The following is a 27,186-nucleotide window of genomic DNA, read 5'->3' as shown; positions in this document are numbered from 1 at the left end:
GATACATTTTGGTAGGAAGAATGAGGAGAGACAACATAAAATAAATGGTACAATTGTAAAAGGACTGCAGGAACAGAGACACCTGAGCAGTGTATGCATCCAAATCTTGAAAAGTGGCAGGACAAGTTGGAAAGGCAGTTATAATAATATATGGGTCCATTGGTTTTGTTAATAGAGGAATAGAGTAGAAATCAAGAAAATTATGCTAAATCTTTATAAAACACTGGTTAGACCCCATGTGGAGTGTTGTGTCCAGTTCTGGGCATGTTTTAGGAAGGATGTCAAGAGTTTGGAGAACATGCAGAAAAGCTTTATTAGAATGTTCCAGGGGTAAGGAATATAAGGAGACTGGAGAACCTGGGATTGTTCTCCTTAAAGCGGAGAAGGTTAAGAGGAAATTTGACGTATATGTTCAAGGCCCTGAGTAGCCAGGTAATACAGAGCACTTGGTGTTGGTTTTCAGGTTATCTGAAGTCAAGTAGGAAAAATCTCATCCTCCCAGTAGATCATCCTCTCCCAGGTTCAATCAGCAGTGCCCTGGAGTACTGTGAACCCATCAGTTATTGGATTACTGAGTGTGCTACATAGGATCAGCTCTGTTCTGGTCTCCCACTGCTTGAGTGGTGAGCATGGCCAAATTCTGACTTTCAGATAAGTGACTCACGATTCTCATGCACAGGCTTGCTGAGCCCAGACACAATAAGGCCAATCACAACGTTCCCTGCTGCTGCTAAAATTAGCTGGTTCAGCATCAACCTAACATCTTCTGATTTGAATGGCTCAGTGCCACCACCACATGCTGCATGTGCCATACGGTGGTGGATTAACAAAAAAAATCATGCAGTGAGAATTTGGCTCCCAATACATGTGCAAAATGTGCCCTGGCTGCATCCATCTGTTACCATGGGTGCAGGAAACCTCAGGATTGGTCAGATAGAGAAAGCCCTTCAACTGATTTGCTTTTGCTGTCCCTGAATTCTACCACAACAGCTTGCATTTATGAAGCACCCTTTAGTAGTAAAATGCCATAATGCACTTCACAGGATTGTAATCAGCCACAGGAGGAGATGTTAGGACAGATGGCCAAAAATGTCAAAAATCGGTTTTAAGGATCCCCTTAAAGGGATGAGAGGGGTAAAGAGGCTTGGAGGTTTAGGAAGAGTATTCCAGAGCAGAGCTTAGGGGCTAAATATTTGAAGGCATGACTGCCAATGGTGGGCAATTAAAATTAGAGATGCACAAGATACCAGTAATTGGAGGAGTGCAGATATCTTGGGAGGTTGTAGTCCTGGAGGAGGTTAGAGGTAGGGAGGGGTGAGACCATGGAGAGTTTCGAAGTTGAACAGAAGTTTAAAACTGAGGAGTTGGCGGACTGGAAACCAGTGTAGGTCAGCGAGCCCATGGGCAATGTGTATAGAAATCTTGATGTGACTGAGGATACGGGTAGCAGAGCTTTGGATGAGCTCCACCATCCACCTCCAGCCTCCAGTGTTCTCCTGAGCAAATGGGGCAGTATCCTGCTTTCACATGATACTTAAAGCACATTTGCAATGCAGCACTCTCAGTACTGCACTGGAATGTCGATTAGATACACAACCGCCTGAGAGGTGAGAGTGCTGTCCACTCAGCTAAGCTGACCTATGAAGGTAGTGCAGGTATGCTCACAGGTTATCATGCATCTTCGTTTGCAGAAATTTCATTTCTAGCATGTTTGAATAGCCTTTAATATTTACCGCACTTCATTTCCAGGAAGCACCGAGCTGGGGTTGACATTCATTCATGTTCTCAATTCCTGTTGGAACTCTATAGTCAGTGGGTCCTTCCCACAAACACTGGCAAGAAAACCCCCGTTGTCCTGGTCAGCGAGGTGGTAAGATCGGTAAGTGTTGGATCTGACTGTGCAAGGGGCAGCTTTTCTGCCGCACTAGATAATGAGCGGGAATTCTTCTTCTCTTTACCCTCTGCCTACACTTTGTAGAGCCACTGGGGCTAACTGTGCTGATTAGAAAAAGCCAGCTTGTCCCATCTTTCTGACCTACCATCCTGTGCTGAGAAAGAAAGAACTTGCTTTGATACAGCAACTTTAAAGACAACAAAGTGCTTTTGAACTGTAGCCACTGTTGTAATGTCGGAAATGTGGCAGCCAATTTGTGTACAGCAAGCTTCCCCCAAACAGCAATGTGATAATGGCCTGATGATCTGTTTTCATCATTTCAGTGAAGAACGACTCTGTGAGAACTCCACTGCTCTTATGCCATTTTCCTTCTATCTGAGAGCAGCTGAGTCCTCAGTTTAATATCTCATTTTAAAAGGTGGCACCTCCGACAGTGCAGCACTCCCTCGGTACCGCACTGAGAATGTCAGTGTGTGCTGTGAGTGGGGCTTGAATCCACAACCTTCTGACTCCGAGGCGAGAGTGCTACCTGCTTAGCCACAGCTGACGCCTTCATTTTGATGCTATGCAGTTACTCAGCCACTGAAGGGCTGAATCTGTGAGCTGTTCTCAGTTAAACTGTTGCAAAGCCAAGAAACTAGGGCTTGTCAGTCTATTTTACAATGTTAAAGGGATGATGTCTATAAATGTCGGTCTACAAGTAATTGTTTGATAATACAGAACTTGAGTATTGCTGAAAAAAAAGAGACATGCCTAAGCTTTTCGTCTTGCATTCTTCAGGACGCTTCGCAAAATTACCAATATAATGGTTGGCAAGTGGACTCTGGTAGAGGCGTTGTCATGGAAAATGCACCAGTGATGGCAACTGACAATTAACTGCCAAGCATTGTTTGTCGTTTAAATTTTACCACCTGAGAGCAGTGGAGGCTGATGCAATTGTGGCTTTCAAGAGGGGGTTAACTAATCATCTGAAGAGACAAAATTTTCAGGGCTACGAGGAAGGGTGGTGGAGTAGGACTGGGTGAATTTCTCTTACAGGGAGCTGAAACGGACTCAATAGGCTGTATAGCTGCCTTCTGTGCTGTAACCATTCTATGATTCTATTCATCTCAGGTGTTAAGATACTGTATTTATGAAGTGCAAACATGGTTTTTCACTCACATTACAGTATCCAAGAGAAGAGACAGCACGGGCATCAAGACTCCTGGTGTGCTGGGTTAATTCATGGCTTAATCAATTGAGCAAGGCTTCAGCTGTTGCAACCAGGATAAATGCAAGTCAGAGTGGGATGGAGTGATGAGGTTCAGTGGCTGGTGGGCAAGGAAAGCAGAAATAATGAAGAAGAGTTTGCTTTCTCATTTCAGCGATTCTTACAGTTAGCATGCAATTTTTAAAATTAGTCATAGAATGTTAAAGTCCAGTAACAGTCAGATAAATCTGCACAAATTTTCTGGACGTGAGTATTTTAATCCAAGGTTTAACTTTCAATATCTCTTTTCAAGTAAACTGCCTTATTCCCTTTTAAAAGAGTCTCTATTTCAGCAACACTGTGTCCTATCTGACCTGAACTTTTAACACTTTTCTCCCTGCAGATGCTGCCTGAACTACTGAGTATTTCCCGTTTTTATTATCTTTGACAAAGCTTTTGGTCATTTGTCCTAATATCTCATGTGGCTCAGTATCAAATTTTGCTTGATAAAGCTCCTGTGAAGCATCTTGGGGTGTCTTGCTACATTAAAGGTGCTACATAAATGCAAGCTGTTTTCCATACTTCCTGTAATGGAGTTCATGCAACTTCTCCAGCAAGCTTCCCACTTCCCACATACACTGTATCTGTGTGTCCGCTTGTTGGCATTCGCTTGTTTTCAGCACGTACCCAGTTCCAATTTTAAAAAAAACCTTGTCTTTTTCATCTGTTAAACTCTTCTCTACCTCCTTTCTTCCCCTTCCTTTTCCCAAACCTTCCCCCTCACTTTTTCCTTCCACCCATTAGTAGGGAATATGTGGGCATTTGGAGTTTCTATTTTATATTTCTCTAATGAGATTCCACTGCAAGTCTTGGTCTTACCTGTTTGACCTGCTGTAAACTGTACAAACTTAGAATGGTAGGTGAGAATTAGGCTCCGGTTGGAAAGGTTTCTCCCAAAGTCCATGAAATCTGTGTTTCTATTGCAGCTTTTGGCAGTTTCAGATTTATTTACCGAGAGGACCCAGTTTGAGATGATGTACAGCACTTTGACGGAACTTCAGAAAATTCATCCAGCTGAAGATGAGATTCTAAATCAGTATCTGGTCCCTGCTATCTGCAAAGCAGCAGCTGTTCTGGGCATGGTAAGGCGAAATGGGGGGAAAAAATGCTTTGTCGACGCTTGGGAAAGCTGGAAGCTTGCTGAAATCTGTTGGAAACCCCATTGCTGTCCTGTTTCAAACAGTTTGTAATGAAAAATCTCTGAGCAGTGATAGCAGTTTCCCTTAGGATTTCAGCTGTAATGTACTATTTTTCATCCTCACTGTGTCTATATACATCTCCACATATATCCATTAGTGGATGCTTTGGGAAACACCCGAACAGTCCAGCAAGCCAGTCTTGTCCAAACATGGTACAGCCTACATGGCCCATCAGTCCATTGTCCTGGGAGGGACAAAGAAACAGAAGGAAGGCACCTTGGATCAGTTTAGGAAATTAGTCTGAGAACTTCTTGTGACTTGATATTACAGCAACTGGCATCAATCATTACAGCTATCTGTTATTGATTGACTGGACATGTCCTTGCTTTTCAGAAACTCCTTCCATTTGAAGGACTGAGGTGAATCCATATTTAATGCTCTGGTTGCCTCTACAAGAAATAAATGGCATCATTCTCCCATTAGAGATTTAGACTGTTAACACCAGGCAGAGTGCAGTGGTTCTATATGACTTTGCCCATTCACCTTTGCACAGTTATAACATATAGGATAGCCACTAATAAATCCAAAAGGGAATGCAGGAGAGTGGTTTGAATTTGGAATTTGCTGCCACATGCAGTAGCCGAGTCAAATAACAGATGTATTTAAAGTGAAGCTCAATATGTACGTGGGAGAGAAAGGAATAGAAGGATATGCCAGTTGGGTTTGATGATGGGGTAGGCTTGAACATAAACACCATCAGTTAGCTGAATGGCCTATTTCTCAGCTGTAAAATCTACACAGTTCTGTTTTTAAAAAAAAAATCTGTTTGTGTATAAATGCAAGAGCTTTGGTCCAGAAGCTTCATGTTTTTGTTGGGATTAATTTGTTATTGCCTATGCTGCTGTCTTATAGGATAAGGCCATCGCGGAGCCAATAAGTCGTCTGTTGGAAACCACAATGCGGAGTACCCACATGCCATCCCGAATAGGAGCACTGCATGGAATCCTGTACATCCTGGAGTGTGACCTATTGGATGAGACAGCGAAGCAGCTCATTCCAACCATTAGCGTTTATCTGCTGGCCAACTTGCGTGGAATTGCACAGTATGGGATTTATCCTGATATTTTTGGATGGTTTGTGTGCGCCTTGATTATAGATCTTTAAGGAGAGTCCCTCAGAAAGCAGGTAGTGAGGTTAAGAATGATCGAAATACATGGGCGTTCCAACAGAGTTCTCTGTATTTTAGAAATGAAGTGACTGAACTTCACCTTCACTATTGAGATAAATATTGATTTACGTTCACACTCTGGTGCTTCCCTTTGGTAGAAAATGTACTCTCTCAAAATACTTTCAAGCTGTGACCCTAATGTCGTGGCCTCATCATTTTTTTTTCTTATTTTGGGAAATTTATGTGTATTTGTCAAAAAAAAATTAGAAATTCCTAACAATAAACAAAACAAAGCCCAGATGCTCTAAATCTGAACCCAAAAATAGAAAAGAACATTCAGCACTCCATGGTACATTGTCTCCACAGATGCTGCTTGACATCCTAAGTGGGATCAGTATTCTCTCTCTTTTGCTTTATTAATCTTCCTATTTTGGAAAGCACATTCACTTAGGCTCCAATTCATTTCAAATGTATTGTCCCTTTGGAAATTCATTGCAGGTACATTGCTAATTCATTAAAAATCATGTATAAATGAATAAATAACATTGAAAAAGAAAAATTATATCTCAAAAATCTGACTGATTTAACTATGTTAACTATTTCAGGACAGTACATTGAAAATAATCAATGAGGCAATAAAGCCATAAAAATCTCTCAAATTGAGCCAGTGTGCCTTAAAATTTCCTAAGATCTTGCGAACTGAAGCTTCCTTAGCCATAAATCATTACACCATCATTCCCACTCCCCTTACCAGAATTCACAAAGAACGTCTTTGCCAAGAAAAACAATGATCTTATTCCATAAGAATGCCTGCCATGGGAGAAATAAAAGAATTAAAAAAGAGTGCTAAAGAGAGACATGGATAGGAAAGGGGGCATCAAGCTACATATTTCCAAAGTATACTTGCATACCACATTACGTAATCTTCGTTTAGCAATCTTGTTATTCCCTAAAGGGGTTCCGCAATCAAACTATTGAAAGCTTGCAGTCCATTCAAAAATAATAGCCTTGACAATGTAACATAATAAATCTGCCCATGTGCTTCCAGTCCCATCCCATGAGTGTCAAGGAAAAGGAGGGGAAAACCAGAGGGGGGGAATAAAGGGATATTGTGAAGTTTGAGGTGAACATTGGAATTGATAGACAAGAGAAGACCAAGATCCATCTAGTTTGGCATTCACCGTTCTGGTAGCTGCATGATTCAAGATGATCAGAGTTGTTGACTATAATTGCCGCAATTAACCTCTGATCAACCAATTTGTACCAAATCCAGAAATGAGACAAACCAAAATTTCAGTGGTGGGGCGCTTTAGGAATCATAGCTTGACACTCACCTGTTCCTCCCAAGGATGCTGCACTTAACCACGTGCTGTGTCACAAGTTATTTACTAAGTGGCACTCTTGTTTTTGTTTTATGCCTTTCAGCCACAGAAACCATAACAGTAATGGGCACGTCACTGGACTGGTAATGCAGAGAACTGGATGAATGATTCCTAATTCAAATCCTACTGCAGCAGCCGGGGAATTTAAATTCAGTTCATTAAATAAATCTGTAATAAAAAGCTATTATGTTAGCAGTGACTGAAAATTCTGGACTTTTTAAAAACTCATATAGTACACAGTCTGTGTACACTGCTATTAATTTATTGCCTCAATTATTGTCAGCCACTACTCTCACAAGTCATAGATGATGTCAACAATAACTGCAGACTAATATAACGTCAATGTCAGGATAAAACTAAATTTTGGAAACAGACAAAAATCCATCTTTATTCCATCACTTGTTTTTCACAGCTCAGTGCACATAACTCATTTCCAAGCAACATCAATGCAAGTGTTATAGAGAAGGAAAGAATATCATATGGTTGTAAAGAATCCAATGTTACATGTAAAAGGACATGTATGCTGTTGGAAACAGAGCACCTGATCGCGTGCTATGTTACTGATCAATTGTTTTATCACTCTGCAGCTGTGTCAACATCCACAACCAACAACATGTATTGGTAATGTGTGCAACAGCCTTTTACCTGATTGAAAACTACCCGCTCGATGTGGGCCATGAATTTACTGCAGGCATCATTCAGGTATTGTTTACTTGTATCACTAAAAGTAGAAATGCAACTTAAAAAAGCCATCAAATATATGAACCTAGCCTGGGGGTTCATTTCTAAGGAGAGAGAGAGAGAATTGAAAAGTAGAAAAGTTATGTTAAACTAGTACAGAACCTTGGTTAGACCACGCTTTGGAGTGTTGAGTGCATTTGGTCCCAATATTATAAAAAATGATATAGAGGCATTGGAGAAGGTGCAAAAACGCATTAGTCCAAAAGCAAAATACTGTGGATACTGGAAATCTGAAATAAAAACAAAATGCTAGAAATACCCAGGTCAGCCAGCATCTGTGGAGAGAGGAATAGAGATGATATTTCAGGTTGATGACTTTTCATCAGAAAGCACATTCACCTTTGCATTTTTTTGATCTTAGAGGTGACTATTGGAAAAAGACCGATGCCAAGGTCCATCTAGTTCGCAATATACCTGCATGATGCAAAGAGAATGGAGTTGTTGACTAATCACAGCAATCAATCTCTTATCAATTAGTTTGTACGGAATCCCTGAAAGGTCATCTGATAGAAGGTCATGACCTGAAATGTCATTTTTTTTCTATCCTGACAATTGCTGCCAGACCTGCTGAATATTTCCAGATTTTGCTGTGTTAATGCAAAAAAGTTACAAGGATGATATCAGAACTAAAAGGTTATAACTATCAGGAAAGGATGAACAGACTGGGGCTCTTTTCTCTAGCAAAGAGAAGACTTAGGGTTTGCATGATAGAGGCCTTGAAGTTAATGCCAGAGTTTGACGGAGTGTCTGTTTTAAAAAAAGAAATGTTGACATGTGGGGGAGAGCAAAACCAGGGACCGTAAATTTAAGTTAGTTAAGCAAAAGCTTTTCTATGCAAAGAGTGAGTGGTAAGAATGTGGAACTCGCTACCATAAGGAGTGTTTGAGGTGAATAGCATGGATGCATTTAAAGGGAAGTTTGATAAACCCTTGAAGAAGAAAGGAATAGAAGGACATGCGGATAGGGTGAGATGAAGAAAGCTGAGAGGAGGCTTATGTGGAGCATAAACATCATGAACCAGTTGGGCCGAATGGTCTGTTTCTGTGTTATAGGATTGATATAATGTTTTGTCTATGTTTGAAGGTAGCTTTTGAGTATGTGGGAAACTAACATTACAAAGAATTTACAGCACAGAAACATGCTTCACACGAGCTTCCTCCATCCTTAACTCATCTAACCCCATCAGCCATATCCTTCGATTCCTTTGACCCACGTCTCTTTATCTATGCTAGTCACCTCAATCACTCCCTATATGGTAGTATTGGAATTGCAGAGCATTTCAACTCATGACGGAGGGTAGGAGAGAAAGGCAGCCTAAACTGAAAACAACAGCATTGTTGCGTGAGCAGCACAGACTTGCCACAAGACGCGCTCATGGACATCTGGTGTTTGTGCCTTGATTGAATTGTGGCACTATTACGGTGATAAAATCAGGAAAGGATGAACAGGCTGAGGCTCTTCTCTCTAGAAAAGAGATTTAAGGTTTGCATGATAGAGGCCTTGAAGTTAATGACAGAAAAAGCATATTATTGCGCCAAGATGGGGACAGCTTAGAAGATTGGGCAGAATATTAAAAAACAGCAAAGAATAGCTAAAAGATTAATAAGGAGAGAAAAATTAGAGTATGTGAGAAAGCCAGTTAGAAATATAAAAACAGATAAGATTTTCAGTAGATATATAAAAAGAAAAGAGTTAACAAAGTGACTGTTGGTCCTGGGGAGTTGTTAATGGAAAATAAGGAGATGGCAGATGAATTGAGTAGATATTTTGCATCAGCCTTCACTATAGAGGATACAAGTAACATCCTAGAAATAACTGTAAATCAGGAATTGGAAGGGAGGGAGGAAATCAACAAAATTACCATCATCAGGGAAGTGGTTCTTAGCAAATTGTTGGAACTGTGGGTTGACAGGTCCCTGGGTCCTGATGGATTTCATCCTAGGGTCTTAAAAGAAGTGGCTAGTGAGATAGGTGATGTGTTGGTTTTAATTTTCCTAAATTCGGAGAAGGTTCCATTAGATTGGAAAAGAGCTAATGTAATTCCTTTATTCAAAAAGGGAGGGAGACAGAAAGCAGGAAACTATAGGCCAGTTAGCTTAGCATCTGTCATAGGGAAAATGTTAGAAGCTATTATTGAAGATGTTATAATAGGGAACTTAGATAAATTCAAGGTATTCAGGCAGAGTCAGCATGGTTTTGTGAAAGGATATCATGTTTAACCAATTTATTGGAGCTCTTTGAAGAAGTAACAGATGTTATGGATAAAGAGGGAACCATTGGATATGCTGTACTTCAGAAGACATTTGATTAGATGCCTCATCAAAGGTTATTGTGGAAAATAAAAGCTCAAGGTGCAGGGGCTAACATTGGCACATATAGAAGATTGCAAAGTTAGCAGGAAACAGAGTAGGCATAAATGGGTCATTTTCTGGTTGGCAGGAAGTGACAAGCGGTGTGCCACAGGGATCAGTGCTGGGACCTCAACTCTTTACAATTTATATAAATGAGTTGGATGAAGGTATGGTTGCTAAATTTGCTGGTGACACAAAAATAGGTAGGAAAGTAAGTTTTGAAGAGGACGTAAAGAGGCTACTAAAGGATATTAAAGGTTAGGTGAGTGGGCAAAGATCTGGCAACGGAGTATTATGTGGGAAAATGTGAGCTTTGTTTTGGCAGGACGAATAAATAAGAGGCGTATTATTTAAATGGTGAGAGATTGCAGAGCCCTGAGATTCAGAAGGATCTGGGTGCCCTAGTGCATGAATTGCAAAAGGTTAGTATACAGGTGCCGCAAGTAATTAGCAAAGCTAATAGAATGTTATAATATTATTGTTTATTGTGAGGGGAATTGAATACAAGATTAGGGAGACAAAAAAATAGCTGGAAAAGCTTAGCAGGTCTGACAGCATCTGCAGAGGGGAATACAGTTAACGTTTCGAGTCCGTGTGACTCTTCATCAGAACAAGATTAGGGAGGTTATGCTTCAGTTATACAGGGCATTGGTGAGACCACATCTGGAGCACTGTGTACAGTATTAGTCTCCTTATTTAAGGAAAGATGTAAATACGATGAAAGTTCAGAGAAGATTTACTAGATTAATACCTGGAATGGGCAAGTTGTCTTATGAGGAAAGGCTGGACCAGGCTCGGCTTGTATCCGCTGGAGTTTAGAAGAGTAAGAGGTGACTTGATTGAAACATGGGATCCTGAGGGGTCTTGACAGGGTGGATGTGGAGAGGATGTTTCCTCTTGTGTGAGAATCTAGAACTGGGGGTTACTGTTTAAAAATAAGGGGTCACCCATTTCAGACAGATGGGGAACATTTTTTTCTGAGGGTTGTGAGCCTTTGGAATTTTCTTCCTCAAAAGGTGGTTGTGGCAGTGTCTTTGAATATTTTTAAGGCAGCAGTTGATAAACAAGGGGGTGAAAGGTTATCGGTGATGGGCAGGAATGTGAAGTTGAGGTTAAAATTAGATCAGCCATGATCTTGTTGAAAGGCAGAGCAAGCTTGAGGGGCTGAGTGGCCTACTCCTCCTAATTTGTATGTTATGTATGTTTGTATCTGGCATGTCCAGTTGTTGACCCAATGTGGATCAGCATTTGGTGAATCCAACTTAGTTATATTTCTTAACTTCCTGGCGACCAGCAACTTGTTCCTACACTGAACACCAAACTAAATTGAGTTTCTCCCTTGCCCTCCCTCCACCCGTACTCCATTTTGGACTATTTGGAGATTGCTACTTCATCCTTCTTGTTGAAATATGCTTTTTGAATGTATTGCATCCAACCAGGTACAAGAGCATCTCGATGTCCTTCCACATCCTTCGATTTTTGATATCTGCTGGAAAGAAGAACATCACCTGTAACTTAGATGATGTGGTCTGCAACTTATTTGTCTGCTTTCAAGGGCTGGTTTTGGCAAACCCGGGTATTCGACACTGGGCACTACAGAAATATTTGGTGGCAGCCCAAAAATGTTACCATTGCTTGAAGTTAAGCTGCAGTGGGTCTCATTGGAACAGCAATTTGAGGGACCTACTGCATAATAATTCTGCCTATTTCCACTGTTCCAGTATTATCTAGTTGCCATCACGTTCACAGCAAAGTCTTCAGATTGGACTATCAATATCCCTATTGCATTTTAGATGTAAATGTGGGTTTGCACCTCTCTGTTCATGAATAATAATGATGGCTTTAAAATCTTGCAGCTTGGGTTTCCTGGATGGCTGAGCTGATAATGGCAGAGAGTAATCAAGCTAATCAGGTCAGGTGGTTCACCAGTACCAGGTCTTAGATATACTCAAGACCCTGGAATGGGGTTTGAACCTAAAATCTTCTGACAGAAGCAAGAGCGCTACTCACTAAGTCAGGCCTAGTTCAGAGTTTTTAAAAATTAATTCACTGGATGTGAACGTTGCTGGCTAGGACATCCCTAATTGCCCTTGAGAAGACGATGGTGAGCTGCCTTCTTGAAGCACTGCACTGCAGTCCACGTGGTGTAGGTATACCCACAGTGCTGTTAGGAAGGGAGTTCCAGGATTTTGACTTAGTTAAGGAACAGCGATATAGTTCCAAGTCAGGATGGTGAGAGGCTTGGAAGGGAGCTTGCAGTTGGTGGTGTTCCTTTCCATTTGCTGCCCTTGTCCTTCTAGGTGGTGGAGTTCGTGGATTTGGAAGGTGCTGTCTTAGGAGCCTAGATGAGTTACTGCAGAGCATCTTGTAGATGGTACAAGCAGCTGCTGCTGCGTTGGTGGTGGAGAGAGTGAATGTTTAAGGTGGTGTTTGGGGTGTCAATCAAGTGGGCTGGTTTGTCCTGGATGGTGTTGAGCTTCTTGAGTGTTGTTGGAGCTGCACTCATCCAGGCAAGTGGGGAGTATTTCTCTCACACTCCTGACTTGTGCCTTGTAGATGATGGACAGGCTTTAGGGAGTCAGGAGGTGAATTGCTTGTCACAGAATTTCCTGCCTCTATCTGCTGTTGTAGTCACAGTATTTATATGGTTGGTCCAGTTCGGTTTCTGGTCAATGGTAACTCCCAAAATATTAATAGTGGGAGACTCAGTGAAGGTAATGCCATTGAATGTCAAGGGGAGATGGTAAGATTAAATACTATGGTTGCACTATAACATTCTGGTAAAGGGTTGATTAACTTTTTCCCCCTCCCGACTAAGATATTCCAAACTTCCTGAAGGGATAGTGAAGCAATCACCTCCATTTGATGCTGTTGTCTTTGTAGCCCACTGAGAGTATCCTGTGTTGTCAGTGTGTTGGTTAAGTTGTACCGTTTACGTGTAACAAGCTGCTCCTGATTTTTAGATGTGTGGAGTAATGGTTTCTGGCAGTGAGGAGTCCACACCATCCATTATCTACCACTGTGTGTTGCGTGGAATGGAGCGACTTCTTCTCTCGGAGCAGCTTTCGCGTCTGGACGGAGAGGCCCTGGTGAAACTCAGTGTGGATAGATTGAATATGCACAGTCCTCACCGAGCCATGGCTGCCCTGGGACTGATGCTAACCTGCATGTACACAGGTACTACGTTGATGTGTCAAGATATCGCATGAAAGTGTACCTCTCGACTTGTTGCAAGTGTTATGGCACAGCAGATGGTAAATGCTGAGCTGCTCAAATCCCAGAGGGAAACTTGAAACAGCTGCCACAACTGTTTTTGCAATTTGTATTTTTATTTTGAGGTGCATGCTTTGAATTCAGTCGCCCACCGAGTCTGAGGTATTTTTTAAGCGCATACAAAGGTCTACAAATTATTACTATGATAACTCTTAGCTCCTCTAATTAATCTGACTCCCAGTTACACCCCTGTTAGGGCAACAGTAAAAACAAGATAGATTTTAACAGACCCAGGCAAAGCACACAATACACTGGACAGGGATATTCACAGTGAATTCTCTTAGCTTCGGTTCCTATAGGCAGCAGCTTGGTACATAGAGGTTGGAGGCTTTTACACACTTGTTAGATCTTAGAATGCCTTCCTCTCACACAAAGCCTTCTCTCCTTTACATGTTTTCCCCTTTTTGAATGCAACTTTAATTGTTTCAATATGTCTTTGGACTTTACCTTTCTAATAATAGAAATCTTTCACAGTACCAATTTTATCAACAGCCAAAACTGTTTGGCTTCTTCTGGCTAAGTGTAACATTTCACCCTCTGTTGTGAAATTCAAACTACTTTGGTTTATCGAAAAATGCAAATTTTGTTTTACACCTTACACATTCTAAACCTTCAGCCATGTGTACTTATTTAGTATTTCAAATCCAACTTCTCCTCTAATACATCAAAGCCTTCAGAACAACTTTAACTCGATTAAGGCACGCACACACTACCCCTGCCCCACTATTGCTACTTTACAATAAACCCTAATAACATTATGAAAATTATAATATTTTCATAACACAGGATAATAACCCTGAGCAAGAATCTTGAGCTAGGAAAGGTTCACTGTAATTTTGGGATTCTTATTTCCTTTAAGAAGGAATGCATTTTGTCTATTCTCAAGGGCAAAGGCAGTTTCTATTAACACTTTTTCACTTGGGTATTATATTAATGACCAAGAAAGAGGTTTATGAGATTAAATCCTAGAGCGAGTGACTGGAGAATCTGGGATTGTTCTACTTGGATTCACCCTCAACCTTCTCTACTTTAATAGAGGCTTTCAAAATTATGAAGGATTTTGATGCAGTGGACTATGAGAAACTCTCTTCACTGGTAGAAGGACCAATAACTGGAGGGCGTTAATTTAAGATATTTGGCTAAAAAACCCCTGGAAAATGAGGGAAAAGAAAATTTACATTGTTGTTGTGATCTGGAATGTCTCAAAGGGTGGTGAAAGCAGATTCAGTAGTAACCTTCAAAAGGGAATTGGATAAATACTTGAAAATATTAAAAAAAAATGTTCAGGGCTATGGGGACAGAGCAGAGAATAGGACTAATTGGATAGCTTTTTGAAAGAGGCACAGTGGGCCAAATGGCGGCCTCTGGTGCTGTGAGATTCTATAAGGTAAATTGTGAAATTGATTTTGGTAAATTTAGTTATTTTGTGGCCAGGATATTTTAAAAACTGGTCAAGGAAGGGAAGCTCCCACCCTTGCCCAGTGTAGCCTGCACAAGACTCCAGTCCTATACCATTTGGCTGACTCTTTGTGCCCTAGAAAGCTGTAAGAATAATCACTGGAAGAAGACCCAGAAGCTAAGGATGGGCACTCTGGCAACCTGCCTCATTCACAGCCCCAGAATAAAGAAAGATCTCAAGATTGTTTGTTTTCTATATTAGAAAGAATTTTCAGAATAAAATTTCATTAAAATAGTTTGTTAGCGTCGCAAATTTCCTCTTTTTTTAAAAAAAAACAACTGTGTATATAACTTCTGAAAGTCTTTATTTTTTGTGTTGTGATCAGGCAAAGAAAAGAGCAGCCCTGGTCGGAGTTCAGAAACTGATACCACTGCTCCAGACAGCGAGTCCGTTATTGTGGCAATGGAGCGAGTTTCCGTTCTCTTTGACAGGTAGGATTTTCATCCCTGTTGGTTTGCAGAGAAGTTTAACTGCTGAAGAAATGTCCGTCCACCCACTGCTTTTCTGGCTCCAAGATACTGCTCTCTTAGGGGCCCACCTTTTGCTCAGTAACCCCCGAAACTTAATGAAAGCTCGTTCAGCTTCCGCTACTCTCCCTTCGAAGCTTCCTTACAATCTATCTTTTGGCCGAGACTGTTGTGTATTGGGAAGTCTGAAGCCATTGCCCCATTCTCTAGCCAACAGCTCCTTCCCTCTCCCTGACCACAGTCTGAGGCTGAATCAGACTTCACAGCTTTGGCACTTATTTGACCCTGAGCTGAGCTTCCATCTCCATAACCTGTCCATTAGTACAAGATGCTGAAGCAACCTGAAGAAACATTTTTCTACATTGAGTTGTGATCTGGAATGCATGCCTGAAAGGGTGGTGGTGAAAGATTCAATAGTAACATTCAAAAGGGCATTGGATAAAGACTTGAAGGGGAAATATACAGGGCCAAGGGGAAAAGAGCTGGGGAGTGGGATTAATTGGATAGCTCGAAGAGCTGGCACAGGCAGGACAGACTCCATGAAATGGCCACCACCTATCCTCCATCATACTACAATCTGAGACTGCCTACTTCCACCTCCGTAACACTGCTCATCTCCGCCAAGCCTTTATAACCTCTACACGCGACTATTGCCGTCCAACCTCCAACGTTGCACCTTCTGTAAACTTGACCTTATCCAATATTCTATTGCCTGTATCCAAACTTGTGCCAAGTTCCGTTCACCCATCACCCCTTGCTGACCTACATTGGCTCCCACTCTGGCAACGCCTCTGTTTTAAAATTCTCAATCTTGTTTTCAAATCCCTCCATGACCTCACCCCCCTCTAACTCTGCAAACTTCTCTGGCCCTATAACCAATGTACCCTCTAATTTTTCTTTGTAGTGCTCAGCTAATTTGTTTAACTCTGTGGGCCCTTTAAATTTTTTTGTGCAGCTGTGCACATGTGGTAACTTAAAGGGGACAATTTGTGGGTTGCTACAAGGCAACGCAGCTTAGAGAGAACATTGTTTACAACCCTGCAAGATCCCTGATCTCTTCCAATTCTGGCTCTTCCAATTTTTATCGTTGCATCAGTGGTGGCTGTGCCTTCAGCTGCTTAGGCCTCTAAGCTCTGGAATTCCCTCTTCTTTTCTAGTTGAAGTGGGTGATTGTTTAAAGGCTACAAACCTGTGATTTATAGTTGTAAATTGCCCATCAGTTGTGGGGATGAATCAGCTCTGTCTGCCGCTCTCAGTCCACTCCAATGTTCTCTAAATTGCCCTTCTTTCTAAAGACTTTTGTTGGGGCTATTTGGATTTAACTCGGTGGGTTTTGGTGTGGGATACAAAGAGGCTTGAGTAGGTCAGCTGAGTAAACACGCCATGCCATGTATAACTGCTGGGTGTCTGCAATGCAGAGCTGGCTATTGAACAGTGGACAGCATAGAAGGGCTCTCTGGACTGAATAGTGTATTCATCAAAGGAAAAAATAGAGGCATTCTGTTAGGAGCTGAGACCCTTTCACAGTGGGAATCGTGGCACACCCGGTACCAAAGCCAATGAATATGAAAAGTATAATGTAGAAGTATGAAGGCTTGTTCTGTGAACTTTCTGCTTACGGTTAACTCTAGAAAGCAACACAAGTAATTTTATGTTGACGGAAACAAAACACTATTCAGAAGGATGTTCTTTGCTTAAGGGAATAAAGATCTAAAGTAACTAAGTATTTAAATGCCTTGGGTTAAGAGGTGCTGCTTCTGAATTCGGCTATGCACAACTGAATGGTAACGACATAAACCTGTATGTACTGAGCAATTTTGAACCTGCCCAACAGTGTATCAATTATCTCATAGACCAAGCAAGTTGCAGCAAAGGGCAGTCAGGCTTTTTTGAAGAGTGTTATATCCCTTAGAAGTAAACTCTATGCTATTTAAAATTATGATTAAAGACTAAAACAACTGCTCAAGCTGTCTTGATGGCTAAGTGGGTAATTGCATCCTAGGGCATGTGGCACTGAGTCCTATAAAACAGCAAGTTCCCCATTTTGGTCTCCGGTCTATGTTGAGTAACTGGGGTGGAGAGCATGAGCATAATGGGTTTTAATATCCCTGGGCAGTCAATGTGTGGGCATCAAATGAGCAGAGGATTAGGCTTGGGTGTGATGGCACTCATCGCTGAATACCTGCTAATGCTCTGTGCAGCCTCGGAACTGAACAAATGGGCGTTTGGGTGAGGGACCAGTGTATATTCAGCACTGTTGAGCTGTGGGCCAATGTGGATCAAAATAATGCATTGTTAAAATGTTCTGCCTGCCAATTTAGCAAAAGATCCTTATTATGTGCTGAACCTACTTATGGTCTTTCTGCATTTAAGACACTGGTGAAATATTTAGCTGGAGAATTAAGTTTTTTTTATGGGTTTACCTTTTTTTCAGAGATAATTGAGCTTTTATTCTCTCCCACTTGGCTAGAATCAGGAGGGGCTTTCCCTGTGAGGCTCGGGTTGTGGCACGGATCCTTCCACAGTTCCTCGATGACTTCTTCCCACCTCAAGACGTGATGAATAAGGTCATTGGAGAATTTATTTCCAATCAGCAACCTTACCCACAGTTCATGGCTACAGTCGTTTACAAGGTATTCTGCTTTCTTACGTAGAATTTACAGCTCGGAAACAGGCCTCTCAACCAGCTAGTCTGTACCAGACTAAATGCTCTACACAAGCCACCTCCCAACCTACCTAATCTCACCCTGTCAGTATGTCTCTCTACTCCTTTCTCCCTCATGTACTTACCTAGCTTTTCCTTAACAGATTTGATTCGGTGGCTAAACGAGTTTTCTACAGGATAACATAGCATAACATAAATATGTGTAAAATACATAAATATTATTAAAATGTAGACCATACATGAGAACCATAAGGTATTTCCTGCAAATGAACTAAGACATTTGTGTGATTGTTCTCTGTAACTACTTTCCTTCTTGTGGTCCATGCTCTGGTTTCACAGGGCTCCAAGTCTTAGAAAGAGTAAAAGGGCAGGTGGTCCAGGTGTGCTGCTCAGCGTCTGATTTTCAAGAGGTGGATGAGAACAAGCTGGACTCTCTTGTGCTCTAGCTTGTTCAGAGTGATATCAGCATAGTGGTATTGTCACTGGGCTAGTTACCTAGAGACCCAGGGTAATGCTCTGGGGACCCGGGTTCGAATCCCGCCACGGCAACTGGTGGAATTTGATTTCAGTAAAAATCTGGAATTAAAAGTCTGATGATGACCATGGAACCATTGTCGATTGTTATAAAAACCCATCTGGTTCACTACTGTCCTTTAGGGAAGGAAACCTGTTGTTGTTACTTGGTCTGGCCTACACGTGACTCCAGACCCACAGCAGTGTGGTTGTTAATGCCCTCTGACCCAGCAAGCCACTCAGTTGTCAAGGGCAACTAGGGATGGGCAATAAATGTTGGCCCAGCCAACGAAGCCCATATCCCATGAATGAATAAAAAAAAAATCTCTGTGCCATTTAGATAGGGAATATGGTGAGGCTGTTGAGTCAAAGCTGCTTGCACATGTTCTGTGACGCTACATGCTCATGCTCTTGAAGCATGAAATTATTGAGCAACTATATCCTGAATTCAGAGAGGTTGTGTGTGTTCTGGATGGCAGGACTGTCATATGAGGAGAGATTAGTTCGACTGGGCCTGTATTCACTAAAGTTTGGAAGAATGAGCGGGGAGCTGATTGAAGCGTATAAAATTCTAACAGAGCTAGACAGACTAGATGTGGGGAGGATGTGTCTAAAATCAGGGGCCACAGTCTCAGGATATGGGGCAGGCCACTTAGGACAGAGATGAGGAAAAATTTCTTCACTCAGAGGGTGGTGAACCTGTGGAATTCTCTACCACAGAAGGCTGTGGAGGCTGGGTCACTGTATAAACTGATAAATTTTTAGATATTAGGGGCATCAAGGGGCATGGAGAGAAAGCGGGAATATGGCATTTAGATAGAGGATGAGCCATGATCATGTTGTATGGCGGAGCAGGCTCGAGGGGCCGAATGTCCTACTCCCCCTAGTTTCTATGTTTCTATGTTCTTCCTTTTACAGGTGTTTCAGACCTTGCATAATACTGGACAATCTTCCATGGTGAGGGACTGGGTAATGTTATCGCTTTCAAACTTCACACAAAGAACACCAATAGCAATGGCGATGTGGAGCCTCTCCTGTTTCTTCGTCAGCGCTTCAACCAGCGCATGGATCTCAGCTCTGTATCCTTATTGATTATTGATGTACTTGTAGGAGTACAGAGGCTAGAAGTGAAAGTTACATCAGATTGTGAATCTCAGTCTGGTGTATGTTTCGTGCAAGCTTCAAGATTGTACCATTATCTGGGGCAGTTGCAGAGTCCTGCCCACAGTGGTGTGTTTGAGATGGGCAGCAATGTTTTGGGGATTAGACTGGCTTTGAGTTAGGCTAGAGTGCAATGTACAAACTAATATATGTATGTGTGTGTGTGTTCTCTCTTTTATTCCTGGGTCTCCCTGAGCCACACTGCAGGGGTGGGGTGAGCACATAAATACAGGGTGCACAGCAAACAGATCAAATGAAGGATTTGGATGGAACTCGCTGCCACATGGATTGGTTGAAGCAGAGACCATCGTCACATTTAAGGGGAAATTTGAACAATAAGTTCTCATTTCACAGTGCCCCACTTAACGTTGTTTTGCTTGAACATTGTTAAGTTAATGGGGCCTGTAATCTCGTTGAACGTCACGAGATTCATTATAATGTTTCCCATGTGACCTGTGGCCCCTTTTGGAGGTTCAGAGAGGGAAGTGGCGAGCGGGTGAGTCGGGGAGTGGAAGGTTCAATGAAAGGATGGGTCGGGGAGAGGGGGGAAGCTACAACTTCAAGGATTGGGGAGAGCGAGGATCTGCACCGACCAAGAAGATCAGGGAGCGGAGGTTCGGGAAACAGGATCCTGGAAATAGCTGTAAATCAGGAAATGGAAGGGAGGGAGGGTGGAACTCGGGGAAAATTACAATCACCGAGGAAGTGGTATTGATAAAATTGTTGGGGCTGCGGGCTGACAAATTCCCAGGTCAGGATGGACTTCACCCTAAGGCCTTGAAAGTGAGATAGTTGATGCATTGGTTTTAATTTTCCAAAATTCTCGATTTGGGGAAGGTTCCATTAGATTGGAAATTGGCAAATATAACTCCTTTATTCAAAAAAGAAGGAAAACAGAAAGCAGGAAACTATAGGCCAGTTAACCTAACATGTCATAGGGAAAATGTTAGAAGATATTATTAAAGATGTTATGGCAGGGCAATTAGAAAAATTCAAGGCACTCAGGCAGAGTGAACATGGTTTTGTAAAAGGGAAATCATGTTTAACCAATTTGTTGGAGTTCTTTGGAGGAGTCACATGTACTGCGAATAAAGGGGAACCGGTGGATGTACTGTACTTAGATTTCCAGAAGGCATTTGATAAAGTGGCTCATCAAAGGTTATTGCAGAAAGTAAAAGCTCATGGCCTAGGGGTAACATATTGGCATGGATAGAAGATTGGTTAGCTAACATGAAGCAGAGAGTTGGCATAAATGGGTCTTTTTCCAGTTGGCAGGGTGTGTCACAGGAATCAGTGTGGGGTCCTCAACTTTTTATATAAATGACTTGGATGAAAGGACCGAAGGAATGGTTGCTAAATTTTCTGATGACACAAAGATAGATAGGAAAGTAAATTGTGAAGAGGACGTCAGGAGGCTGCAAAGTGACATAGAAAGGTTAAGTGAGTATGCAAAGATCTGGCAAATAGAGTATAATGTGGGCAAATGTGAAATCGTTCATTTTGGCAGGAAGAATAAAAAAGAAGTAAAAACAAAAAAACTGCGGATGCTGGAAATCCAAAACAAAAACAGAATTACCTGGAGAAACAAAACCTGCTGAGTTTTTCCAGGTAATTCTGTTTTTGTTTTAGAATAAAAAAGCTTATGATCTAAATGTTGAGAGATTGCAGATCTGAGTGCCTGAGTACATGAATCACAAAAGGTTAGTATGCAGGTACAGCAAGTAATTAGGAAAGCTAATAGAATGTTAACATGTATTGTGAGGGGAATTGATTACAAAAGTAGGGAGGTTATGCTTCCGTTGTACAAAACATTGGTGAGACCACATCTGGAGTATTGTGTATACTACTGGTCTCCTTACTTGAAGATGTAAATGCATTAGAAGCAGTTCAGAGAAAGTTTACTAAACTAATACCAGGAATGGGTGGGTTGTATTATGAGGAAAGGCTGAACAGGTTAGGCTTGTATCCACTGGAATTTAGAAGAGTAAGAGGTGCAATGATTGAAACCTTTAAGATCCTGACAGGATGGGTGTGGAGAATCTAGAACTGGGGGTCACTGTTTAAAAATAAAAAAAAAGGGACCTTTCACTTAAGACAGAGTTGAGCAGAATTTTTTTTCTCTCTCAGGGTTGAGAGTCCTTGGAACTCTCTTCCTCAAAGGGCAGTGGAAGCAGAGACTTTGAATATTTTTAAGGCAGAGCTGGATAGATTCTTGATTAACAAGGGGGCGAAAGGTTATCGGGGGTAGGCAGGAATGTGGGGCTGAAGTTACATTCAGACCAGCCATGATCTTATTGAATGGCATAGCAGGCTCAAGGGGCCGAGTGGCCTACTCTTCCTAATTAGTATGTTCGTATGTATGTTCGTAATGTAAGTAGAAAGTTAAATTTTTATTTTATTTTGTTAACTTATTTTATTTGAAAAATTACTTCATTTACCAATGTAGGAATTTAGCAGTGTAAACTATTTCAGCTTAGAGGGTATCAAGTTTTAACATTTTTTTTCTGATAAGGAATGTCCCACAGACCTAACTACAGTTTTAACATTGATTCCTAAGGGAACCAATGTTACATAAAAGTTGTGTTTTTCAGGAACGCAACCACTGAGTTAACTGTAAGGGGGAAGGCTTTGTCAGAGGGAGGTCATGCCTAACAAATTTGATTGAATTTTTTGAGGAGGTGACCAGGTGTGTAGATGAGGGTAGTGCAGTTGATGTAGTTTATGTGGATTTCAGCAAAGCCTTTGACAAGGTCCCACATGGGAGACTTATAAAGAAGGCAAAGGCACATGGGATACAGGGTAATTTGATAAGGTGGATTCAAAATTGGCTTAGTTGTAGGAGGCAGAGGGTGATGACAGAAGGATGCTTTAGTGACTGGAAGCCAGTGTCCAATGGCGTACCACAGGGATCTGTGCTGGGTCCCCTACTATTCATCATTTATATAAACAACATTGATGACTATGTGGGGGGTAGGATTAGTAAGTTTGCGGATGACTGGGGCTGGGTGGATAACAGTGAGGCTGAGTGTCTTGGGCTACAGTAAGATATAGACGGGATGGTCAAATAAGTGGCAGATGGAATTTAACCCTGAAAAGTGAGAGGTGATACACTTTAGAAGGAGTAATTTGACAAGGAAGTATTCAATGAATGACATGACACTAGGAAGTTCTGAGGAACAAAGGGACCTTGGCATGTGTGTCCATAGATCTCTAAAGGCGGAGGGGCATGGGGTGGTGAAAAAGGCATATGGGACACTTGCCTTTATCAATCGAGGCATAGATTACAAAAATAGGGAGGTCATGTTGGAGTTGTATAGAACCTTGGTGAGGCCACAGCTGGTGTACTGTGTATAGTTCTGGTCGCCACATTATAGGAAGGCTGTGATTGCACTGGAGGGGGTGCAGAGGAGATTCACCAGGATGTTGCCTGGGATGAAACATTTAAGTTATGAAGAGAGGTTGGATAGACTTGGGTTGTTTTTGTTGGAGCAGAGAAGACTGAGGGGCGACCTGATGGAGGTGTACAAGATTGAGGGGCATGGACAGGGTGGATAGGGAGCAGCTGTTCCCCTTAGTTGAAGGGTCACTCACAAGGGGGTATACATTCAAGGTGAGGGGCAGGAGGTTTAGGGGGGATGTGAGGAAAAACCTTTTTATCCCAGAGGGTGGTGACGGTCTGGAATGCGCTGCCTGGGAAGGTGGTGGAGGCGGGTTGCCTCACATCCTTTAAAAAGTACCTGGATGAGCATTTGGCACGTCATAACATTCAAGGCTATGGGCCAAGTGCTGCTAAATGGGATTAGGTAGGTAGGTCAGGTGTTTCTCAAGTGTCAGTGCAGACTTGATGAGCTGAAGGGCCTCTTCTGCACTGTGATTCTGTGAGATAGAGGAATATGGAGGACAGGATGGAAAAAGATAATTGGAGTGGGAGGAGGTATAGACCGGTTGAGCCAAATAGCTTGGCTCTGTGTTGTAGATTCTATGCTTATTTATTTTACACTAAAAAGACGTTCACAACCTCAGGCCTTCCCAAAGTGCTTCACAGAAGTACATTTGTGTTACTGTTGTAATATAGGAAACGCAGCAGCCAATTTATGCAGAGCAGCTTTTTCCTTATTAGTTCGTCATGTGAGCATCTCTGGCATGGCCAGCATTTATTGGCCATCACTATACCTGCCTTTGAGGTAGTGGTGCGGTCCATGTGGCGCAGGTACACCACTTGCTTTGTAAGTGCATATCAGAGGTGGAGAGGAAATTCCGAGTCAGCAATTCGTCCAAAACTAATCGTCTGCAGTATCCTGTCCATATTTGTAGCACAACTGGGGGTGCGTCTTGGCCTAGGTGGTCACCTATGTACTCACCAGAACCCTACCAAATATCCCAGATATAACATGGTCAATTTTGCCTTGAAGGACAAACAAGAAAGATACACCAGGTCCCTCAAATAATAATGAGTTAATAACTGGATAATCTCTTTCAGTGATGCTGGTTGAGATATAAATATTGGCCAAGACAAAGTGGAGAATTCCATTGCTCCTTTTCAAAATAATCCCGTGGTATATTTTACATCCACCTGAGAAGGAAGATAGGACATCGGTTTAATGCCTAATCAATAATGTTTAGTTAATGGTACCTCCAACAATCCTTCAGTATTGCAGTGAAGTCTCACTGATATTATGTACTCGAGCGTCGAGTGAGATTTGAACCCACCAGCTTTTGACTCTGAAGTGTACTACCCAGCGGGCTAAGGCCTACACTCTGTAATAATTCACAAATCTTTCGAATTTTGGAGGCTGCTATAACTAAGGTGTAATGAGAGATTTTGTAAACGTTTTGTGAAATATAAAGGTAGCGGTTAAAGGAAAGCAGTGTGCTGCTTGAGCTTAGAGTCAGAATTGTCGTTGGCTTGGTGCAGGTTATTTGGAAAGGTGAGAAAACTAGTCTAAATCAAACATGACCCCATTGCCATTACACAACAGATCACAGTATAGTCACAATGAAATTATTTCTTAACTGCACGTACAGCCTCCCCCACATTATCAGCCGTATGGGTAAGTCTGAGCAAGTGGATATAAACCTCTTCTGCTTGTTGGCCATGGACTTCTACAGGAAACAGATCGATGAGGAGCTGGATCGCCGTGCTTTCCAGTCGGTCTTTGAAATGGTGGCGACTCCTGGCAGCCCCTATCACCAGCTGTTGACCTGCTTGCGAAGCGTTCACCAGGTTGCACAGTTCTGATTTGCAGTCTGAGGACTTGACATGTGGAGAGGACTTGGTAAACACAGTGGCATACACAGTGGGTTGGGACAGAATGCAAGAGTCCCTTTGCAGCAATCTCAGTATTCTCAAGTCACACTCCCAGCATGTTCCTTCCAAATGTTCTGACTCTTCAGTTACTTGTTGTAATGTGGTTGTATGTCTAATTTAGTGCATATAATCACAAAACATTAATCTTCTCAGGATGTAAGATGTGGTAATATAAGTAAAACTTGTCTTTTAACCGAAGATTTATATATCATGTAAAGTATGTACAATTGTAAAACCTGTGGTGCATGAATTTATCCCATAATTTGCAATGAACAAAACCACTATGTTGAATGTCTTCTACGTCTGTCTGTCCTTGGCTGTGGATGAAGTCTGAGTGCGGTTTAAAAACAGGTGTGACTGTGGAGTACGAGTGAATATTTATTTTGATTTGGTGCGGGCCCATAATGCAGCATTAAGTTCACAACTTCCATCAAACAGCATTTAATTTCTTAATGAAATAGTGTGTCTATGTACTATACAAAGAAAAATATATTTATTATTAGCTGTGAAGTTAAAGACATATCATGATCTGGTATTCAGGTCATATTTGAGAAAGAGCAAAATGAACCAATTCTATCAAGATGATGTATTTAGTGGAAAATGAAATTTAGCACGTGGGTTTGATATTATAAGGTTAAACATTACAGCAAGTCAAGAGTTTATTCGTCATCTCAACATAAGAATCCGTGTTCAAATTAATTGGTTTTTCATATCTGAACTGTCATATTTCCAGAATTTCATATTTTTTTTGTCATTTGCGAGGCTAAATTGTTTCAGAATGAGATCAGATTAGAATAACAAACCTATGATGGACTACTATAGCAAAACACACAAAATGTTAACAAACTGAACTTGAGCTGTTTTTGTGAAGGCTTAATTTGTTTGCAATTATTTTTTTTTTCCAAATCTGAAATATGAAGTGCAATTGAAGATATAAAATGGAAAGACGACCCTTGGCTAATCATGCATTTACTGATTTAAATCATTACTTGACTATATAATTCCATTTTAGGTGTTTTGAGACAGAATCAAACTTTGAAATGCTTCAGTAAAGCAATAATCTTGTTTTTTATAAAGGGGTTGTAGTCCTGTTGCTATCCACATCAAGCATTCTCATGTTTTGTTAAGATGAATGTGTGCGAATGCATCTTTTCATATCTTCTTCCACATGTCTAATACTGGGACAGACACTTGCTTAGTTGCACATATTGACAAGAACACTGGCAGGGACACCAGGTTCATTTAAGTCTGACGCAATTTACTTGATGTTTGGGTTGTTGGGCGGTGGGTGGGGGGTAGGAATTAGGTGGGCAGGACCGTGAAGGGAACTTGAATTTTCATTGTAGTTTCCAAATTTAATGCTGTACAACCTGTGCTTCTGTCATATTCTGGCAATGTGATTTAAATATTGCCAACAACAGTATCTAACAAACTTAGACTTAGCCAGTAGGATAAGTTCTTACCATTACTCATGGTCTATATTGTGACAACCTCCTGCCACTGAGTGTCATACTGTTGCTGTGTCCCGTGTTAGACTGTCTATTTTTATTTATATATATGTACACATATATATATATATAGTTGAACAGACTGTCAATAGGTACGGTGGAGCCGCTTCTAAATTCCACAAAGAGACTCTTGATCTGACAATGTTCATACAATGGCTATGACAGACACGTGGCTAGAGCCCTTGTATTAAGTGTTAGTCCTCATAGTACCCATTAAAACCTAACTAAAATGTTGCATTTTAATTCTAAATGACTTAATTTGCACTTTGAAAAATAAAAGAACTTGCTGAAACGTGGTGCATGTAATTTGTGACCTTTTTGTATTCTGGACTGAGGAAGGGACAAATGTTTTTTATGTACTGTCTCATTTTAAACTTAAAGCAAGGTTTGCCTTGCTGTCAACCCCCTGTGTTAGCAATTTTAATCATCTTAAAAAAAGATAAGATCAACATTGGCATCCTTCCACCTGTGAGATGATGGACATGCAGCAAATCCATTGATGGAGGGGATAGTTTCATATTGTGCACTTTTTCAGAAGAAACCGATCCATAAGAGGCATACATGCTGCATATGAGATGGTTATTGGGTGTCATTGTGGGTTGCTGCTTTTGGCGCTGGAGCCTGCTGTCTAGCTGCTGTGGCTTCTAATTGCTATGGTGGTGCACGCTGGCCCACAGCTGATATTGCAATTTCCCTCTGTGGTCGGGCTAGTATCTCCCAAGTGTGAAAATCAATGTTTAGGGCCTTCATGTCATGTTTGTGAGCATCCTTGAAGCGGAGCTTTGGGCGCCTACTGATCTATGATCAATGATGCATTAAGACATCTATGAAGATGATATGAGAAGACATGAGCATATAAATAATTAAACTATGTACACCAGATTCCTTCACAATGCTTGCATATTAAA

General features: G+C 41.5%; 1 protein-coding gene across 5 annotated transcripts in view; it reads left to right on the top strand.

Annotated features, from left to right (window-relative positions):
- The window catches only part of htt (huntingtin), a 232,343-nt gene extending 205,769 nt beyond the window's left edge, over window positions 1–26,574 (top strand). For 4 of the 5 annotated variants that reach the window (XM_041185572.1, XM_041185571.1, XM_041185570.1 and 1 more), the window contains 9 exons: window positions 1,750–1,879; window positions 4,070–4,225; window positions 5,195–5,385; window positions 7,420–7,534; window positions 12,888–13,101; window positions 14,982–15,087; window positions 17,594–17,756; window positions 19,220–19,380; window positions 24,488–26,574. In XM_041185572.1, coding sequence (XP_041041506.1) covers window positions 1,750–1,879; window positions 4,070–4,225; window positions 5,195–5,385; window positions 7,420–7,534; window positions 12,888–13,101; window positions 14,982–15,087; window positions 17,594–17,756; window positions 19,220–19,380; window positions 24,488–24,701 — 1,450 coding nt within the window. In that variant the 3' untranslated portion in view covers window positions 24,702–26,574. Of the gene's footprint in view, window positions 1–1,749; window positions 1,880–4,069; window positions 4,226–5,194; window positions 5,386–7,419; window positions 7,535–12,887; window positions 13,102–14,981; window positions 15,088–17,593; window positions 17,757–19,219; window positions 19,381–24,487 lie in introns of those variants that run through there. The other variant, XR_005942751.1, reaches the window with a different exon arrangement.
- Window positions 26,575–27,186: the final 612 nt, after the last annotated feature.

The sequence above is a fragment of the Carcharodon carcharias genome, chromosome 4 (genome assembly GCF_017639515.1).
Source record: "Carcharodon carcharias isolate sCarCar2 chromosome 4, sCarCar2.pri, whole genome shotgun sequence".
Classification (NCBI taxonomy): Eukaryota; Metazoa; Chordata; class Chondrichthyes; order Lamniformes; family Lamnidae; genus Carcharodon; species Carcharodon carcharias.
The sequence above is the reverse complement of the archived record's forward strand: the minus strand, read 5'-3'. Positions and strand labels throughout refer to the sequence as shown.